General features: G+C 46.7%; 1 protein-coding gene across 1 annotated transcript; it reads left to right on the top strand.

The window, feature by feature from the left end:
* The first annotated feature begins 424 nt into the window (after positions 1 to 424).
* Tex52 (testis expressed 52) lies at positions 425 to 6,343 on the top strand. Its single transcript, XM_005333994.3, has 3 exons — positions 425 to 626; positions 2,638 to 3,188; positions 5,808 to 6,343. Exons 1-3 carry the CDS (start codon positions 552 to 554, stop codon positions 6,100 to 6,102), a joined length of 921 nt encoding a protein of 306 aa, XP_005334051.2. The 5' UTR covers positions 425 to 551; the 3' UTR covers positions 6,103 to 6,343.
* Positions 6,344 to 7,103: the final 760 nt, after the last annotated feature.

Consider the following 7,103-nt stretch of genomic DNA (forward strand, 5'->3'; position numbering starts at 1 on the left):
CACAGGGTTTTTGCAGAATCCCCTCCCTGCCATACTCTGCTGGAACATATATCCTCTCTGACACAGAAATTGCCAGTTTTCCCTCTTTTCCCTGTCATAGATCTGTTCTTGGGGCCTCTGTGCCTACTGGCTAACTTAGGATTCTGTCAGCTCTCAGTAACAGTGGCAGGCCCCAAAAAACATTAGATTAAAATGGGCTGCACTGCAGGTGCCTTCCTAAAACCTCATCCCCAGCCTGAGACCTAGAAGCCAGTCTGCTTGGTTGTTCTCCTTACCAAGTCTTCCTAGCAAGTTCCTTTCCCGGAAACAGTTCTTGTCACCAATTTTTGCACCCAGAACTGTCAAAAGAGAGTCCTTCCCACTCTCTGCCTGTCTCACTTGAAAAGGAGGCAGAATCCCGAGGGCCTGAAGAGCCTCTGGTGACAGGTAAGGGCCTCCTCTCTTGTCACCGGCCAGGAAGTATCACCATAGCGACCCTAGCAACAAACAATGGTGCCAGAAAGGGCTTCCCCACTAAGCCACCCCTCCTGGCTCTGACGCCCAGAAGAAGAATGGCTAGTAACCCACAAAGATCAATCAGAGGAAGGATGAGCAATTCATCTCGTGTCAGAGAGCCTTTCCTGAAGGTAGGGGGAGGAGCCTACCTTTTTCTCCACCTGGGCTAGAGGCTGTGGTGAGTTCTCCCCTGTGTTTCCCTCTTGGTCCTATGATGCTGCTGGCACAGAGCTCAAAACAGGGGAGAAGCCTACTTAGCATGGATGAGTATCCCTTATCCAAAATGCTTATCCAAAAGTGTTTCAGGAATTTTTTTTTAATATTGAAATATTTGCTAGATGTCTTGGGGAGAGGACCCAAAATTCACATGTTTCACATATACCTTCTACAAGGTAATTTTATGCAATGTGTTTAGTATGCCTGTGTTTTCCCTGCAACTGATCATATAAAGTCAGGTGTGGAATTTTCCACTGTGACTTGTCAGTACTCAGATTCAGATTTTGAGCATTTTGGATTTTGGATTTTCAGATTAATGATACTCAACCTGTATCATATGTATCCCCCAGCCCCACATACTTACAGAAATGACTTAGACCCAAGAAAGAGTAGGTTTGGGGAATCAGAAAATCCTCGTGGGTAGACAGGAGGGAGAAACATTTTTACAGATACACATTTTTGTCCTGGCCAGGTCACACTGGGCACTGTGCTATGTGAAAGTATTTCACAGCCTGGGGTTGTAGCTCAGTGGTAGAACTCTTGCCTAGCACTTGTTAAGGTTCAAGCCTCAGCACCACATATAAATAAATAGAGAGATTGATTAATTAAATAGAGGTATTGTATCTATTTACAAATAAAAATGTTTTTTTTTTTTAAAAAAAAAAAAGCATTTCACACAGAACAATATGCTGAAGATGAATACAGTCAGCTCAAGTCCCAGCATCCTGAGTGAGTTCCTTAACCTCATTGGGTCTTGCTCTTTGCATCTTTTGAGATAGTTTCTTTCGCTCTGACAATATCTAAGACAAACAACCTCCTTCAGGAAAGGTTGATTTTGGGTTGTGGTTTCAGAGGTCTATAGTTGTTCTGTCCTGTTGCTCTGGGTGTAAGGCAGCACAATGCGTCATGGTGAGAGCTCACAGTGGAGGAGTCGTCACTTCATGGTTATCCAAAAGCAAAAAGAAGAAGGGGCAGGGAGCCCACTGTCTCTTCAAGGGCACACCTCCAGAGACTTCCACTAGGCCCCACCTCCTAAAGATTCTACCAGCTCCCAATAGTGCCACAGGCTGGGGACCGAGCCTTTAACACATCGGCTTTTGAGGGACACTTCCAAACCATAGGGGAAATAACAATACTTGCTTACATAGTATGAGGGTTGAATGAGATGTGCTTAAGTATGGAGCACAATGTCAATACTTAATTGCTGGGCTGGGGCTGGGGCTCAGTGGTGTAGAGCACTTGCCTAGCACTTGCCTAGCACATGTGAGGCACTGGATTCGATCCTCAGCACCACATAAAAATAAATAAAGGTACTGTGTCCACCTACAATTAAAAATAAAAAAAAGACATTTGCTACTACTTATCTCGTGGGGGCTGGGCACAGAAAAAGGGGAGGAACTGACATTCTAGATACTCTGTATACTTGGTTTGCCTTTCAATAAGTGAGGGGACAGTGCTGTGACAGAGGAACAAATAGTAAAAGGAGTCTGAAATGGAAAACCAACTAGACCTGTTTCCTGGAGTGTCACCAGGTCCAGAAGCAAGGGAAGGAGGGTTTCTGGATGGGCTGGTACGTGCCATCTCCCCTCACAGTCCCTGCAGCCCATGTGCCTTCCTAAGAGCACCAGTTCCTGGGCAGGAAAGGGGGCAACCATGATGAGAAGGTAGGAAATCAAAGCCAAAATACGATCAATGGAAAGAAAATTTGAACAATCCATGAAAATAATACAGAGAATATTACAATAACTTCAGAAAGTCAGGACAGGAGCCAAGAGATGACCCCCTGCTGGCCATCATGGCTTGATGAGAGTCTTGGGCTTCAGGAGGTTTGCAGTTTGCTCCTGAGGAGGACAGTAGAATGCCTCCCCCCAGTCCCCACACCCCTGCCTTTGTAGCCCATCCCAGCTTCCTTTTGTCTCTCCCTAGATGGTCCATGCCAGTGAATCCCTCCCGACCCACCAAACGTGGGTTCAACGTGAGTTCCTTCTCCCCAGGGAGACCTGCGAGTTGCCTGGCTTTACCCGGCAAGCCTACCACCAGCTGGCCCAGAGGCTGCCACCCCACTCAGATACGAAGTCCAAAGTGCACCGCCGGCTAATCCACCCTTGGAAGGACACAATCCAGCACAGCTGGGGCTTTCACACGTGGCTCGATGTGGGGCGTTTGCCTGCCACTTTTCCCACACACCCTGACATGCCCTATGACAGCAATGTCTGGCGCTGGCTGACCCACTCCAATGCCCACAACTATCCCCCAGCAGACACCCCCATCCCTCCTCCCTCCTGGATTGGGAAAAACAACTTCCTGGCCTTCATCTACTCTACCCCCATCTTCTTGGACGTAAACAGGAAGAGCCAGGTGATTTTGAAGACAAAGAAGGAGCTGAAGGAGATGCAGAAACTCAAGCTGAGGAGTGAAGTCAGAGCCCCTCCACTGGATACTCATGGCAACATTGTGCCTCCCGCCAACTTCAAAAAGTAAGAGAAGCCCCTGCCTCCCAAGTGGCTCATCCTGCCCATGTTCACAGGTGACCCTTCCCTCACTCCCATTCCTATTTCTGGTGTCTAAATTGGTACTCCAACCTGCCCATCTATAGTGTCATCCCTTTTATCCTTTTTTTTTTTTTTAAGTTGTAGTTGGACACAATATCTTTATTTTCATGTGGTGCTGAGGATCAAACCCAGGGCCTTGCACATGCTAGGCAAGTGCTCTACTGCTGAGCCACAACCCCAGCCCCCTTTAATCCTTTTTTTGTGGTGCAGGGGATGGAACCCAGGTTTCCTCAGAGTACTTGTTGCTAAGTACATATGTAGGAGCATCCAAAAGGGAATAAGACCTAGTACCCTCGGCAAAAAGATTTCACTGTCATATTTAATTACTTTAACTGTATTACTCAATCCCCTGAGACCCTCAGGAAAGTGGGCATCTTAAATGAAGAGGTCAAGTCTTTTGCTCAAGTTCTCTCAGCCCCCAGATCACAAACTTAACAGTTTTATTAACTTTTTCTTTTGTCTTTCTCTTTTTCAGGATTGGGTATTTAACCTAGGGTACTCTACCCCTGAGCTACACTCCCAGCCTTTTTAAAAAAAAAATATATATATTTTTTATTTGTAGATGGACACAATACCTTAATTTTATTTATTTTTATAATGTGATGCTGAGGATCAAACCTAGGCAAGCACACTACCACTGAGCCACAACCATAGGCCCCCACTTTTTTATTTTTGACACAGGGTTTTGCTAAATTGCCCAGGCTGTCCTCAAATTTGTAAGCCTCCTCTCTCCGCTTCCTAAATTGCTGGGATTACAGGTATATGCCACCATGGCTGGCGATTTTAACTTTCTTAAACCTTTGAACCTCACATGTCTCAGGTATATATCAGAGATGTACCTGGTACTCTGATGGTTCTTTTGCGGATTAAATGGCACTATACTGAGCATATAAAAGGGGCACAAGAAGTGGCATTACTCCTGGTTTGGCATTTCCTTGAGAGTAGGATACAGCTGTGGGGGCAGCCCAGGAGCCTAGAATGAAGGAATGGGTCACAAAGTTTTTGTTTTTGCAGTGCTAGAGATTGAATCCAGGACCTTCTGCATGCTAAGCACATGATCTGACACTGAATTTCATCCCCAGCCCCTCAGATAAGGTTTCATAGTTCATAGAGAGGGTAGTATGTGAACTAGACCTTGAAGGGGTTAGACAAGTTCAGTAGGTGGGAACAAGAAAGTAATGAGAATCTGGTTGTTCCTCTGAGCAGCTCTGAAAAAGAAGGGTTTAAAAATTTGTTAAAAATTAGCCTGGGGCCTGAAAGATGTAGTTTAGTAGCAAAGCTCAAGCTTAAGCATGCTCAAAGCCCTGAGTTAGATCCCCAGCACAGGGGGAAAAAAAAAAAAAAGGAGTAGTCATCGATGACATTATGAGCATCAGGGACCCAAAAGACTTCAGACACATAAGATAAGATCTAAGTTTTAAGATGCTGTGGTCTTATTGGGGAAATAGAATATTTATGTATAAATCCAATAGTTCTCAACCCTGGCAGCACATTAGAATGATCTGGGACTTTTTAAAAATTATGCCAAGGTTTGAGGCTCATCCCAGAAAGTCTAACTTAAATGATCTGGGGGACAGGCATTGTGTTTTGTTTTTTGAAATTATTTTATTTTATTTAGTTGTGGATAGACACAATACCTTTATTTTATTTATTTATTTTTATATGGTGCTGAGGAACGAACCTCATGCCTCACATGTGCTGGGCACTACCACTGAGCTACAAACCCAGGCCCTGGGCATGGTGTTTTACTTATCTTTTTATTCATTTATTAAAATTTATTACTATTATTTTGGTACCAGGATCCAACCCAGGGCCTCACACGTGCTAAGCAAATGCTCCACCACTGAGCCACACTCCTAGCCTGTGGTATGTTTAAAATTCTAATGTACAGACATGGCTGAAACCCCTGAATAAACCAGCAACAGCAAATAGGGAATGTCTGCAAACTAAGTGCAAAGCATGTTGAAACCGAAAATGTGCCACTATTCAACTGTGTGTGTTTGGTTTTTTTTTAAAGTCAATTTCCTACTGTTCAATACTACAGGCCAACAGAGAAGAGAAGCCACTCACTTGTGCAAAGTTCAGTGGACTTCCCACAGGCACTGCATTAGTGGAGAAGGTGAGACTTGAAGGACAGTTAGAATTCAGATAAGAATCTGCAAAATGACAGTGGCTCAGGAGGTGGATGCAGGAGGATGGCAAGTTCAAGGCCAGCCTGGACAACATAGTAAGACCCCATTTCAAAATAAATAAAAAGGACTGGGGATGCAGCTCAGTGGTAGAGTTCCCTGGGTTCAATCCCCAATTACCACCCTCCCCAAAGAATCTGCATAAAAATATCATATACAGTATGTCAAAAGAATGAAAGGTTTACTAGTTAGGCATGATCTCACCAGCTCAATGACAAAATGCACACCTAGGGTGCAAGCCATTTGGCAAAGTTCCATATTGAAGGAAGAGAGAGAAGGGATTCCCAGAGCCTAATCCCCATGCCTTGAGTTCTCCCTTGACTTCTCTGATGTCTCCACTTTCCTTCCTCCACAGAGCCCAGTACATATCTGCTGGTGGGAGGTTTGAGCCTCAAGGTCTCCCACTCCTGCCCAATCCACTCCCCACTCCTCTCGCCAGAGGCTGGCCCTGCCCAAACCCTGTGCCTCATTACCAGGAGAAGGCGCTAAAGCTGGCCTTGCTGCCCAGCATGCCCCTGAGTAAGGACCTCATAAAGGATTACCAAACCCTGATAAAGGACCGAATTGCCTTGCCCCTCCACCCTCTGTCCAAGGCACAACCTGGCAAAACCTTGGGGAAGAAGAGGAAGAGAAGACCTGGATACATCTAGAAGGAGCCTCCAGATGGGTGGGGACCGTGGTGGGTCCGTAGGCACCCCCCCAAAACTCCCATTTTCTAAACCAGAGTTCCTGCAGCAGGAAGATCTGGAGTGGCTGACGGACTCTGGCTTCTGGAGAACAGCCTCTTCAACATCTTCCCAACTCAAGCTGCCTCTGTACCCCCAGGCTCCTGGAGACTCTACGGAAAATCTAAATTGTTCCACCTCTTTCTTGGAGAAACTCATAGCAGATGAGGGGACCATGGTGGGGAGGGTGGGCAGAAGAGTGAGAACATGGAGGGGTTCCAGTTCCTAGGGGCAGAACAAGGAGTGGGGAGGAAGAAGATGAGTGTGTGTGTGTGTGTTTTGCACTGGGGTAAGAGGGGCTGTAAGAAATATAGGTAAAAAGTCACATTGACTCTCATAAGGTACAGAGTCCCTGAAGCTGAAATCACCTCCCTTCCTCCCCTCCCTGGACCATCTGATGTCTGGACAAAGACCATACACACTGTGCTTAGGTCCAGGTCCCCAGGTCAGATTTGGGAGAATAGAGGTCAGGTCCAGGCCGATGCTGGAGGACAAGAGGATCAGACCCAAGGAAGGTTAGCCAGGTCTGAGCAGAGGACAGGAGTGGAATGAAGTAGACCGTCAAGGTGAAAGTCAGAGCAGTTGCCCAGAGCCTCCTGTGAGGGCCTTGGGCCATGCTGCTGCTAACTCCAGAGGCCTCAGGGCCTGCTATGGGGAGGAAAAGAAAGGCCATCGTGGAGGCAGGCGAAGGGTAACTGCCAGAAAGGTGCTCTCCTGGCTGGCTGGGGTAGAGGTGGCCCAGGGACCTGTAGGAGGCCCAGTGGAAAAGGTACAGGGCTGGAGGGGGAGAAGTCAGAGGTGATGGCCTTAGGCCATCTCCTCCTGCCCCTGTTCTGTCCCAGGTCGGCTTTTTCTTGGCCTCTTGTCTGCTGACCTCCCTGTCTCCACTTTTCTCAAGCCCCACAGGCTCCTGGGGATAGAGGTAT

This window comes from Ictidomys tridecemlineatus, chromosome 6 (genome assembly GCF_052094955.1).
Source record: "Ictidomys tridecemlineatus isolate mIctTri1 chromosome 6, mIctTri1.hap1, whole genome shotgun sequence".
Classification (NCBI taxonomy): domain Eukaryota; kingdom Metazoa; phylum Chordata; class Mammalia; order Rodentia; family Sciuridae; genus Ictidomys; species Ictidomys tridecemlineatus.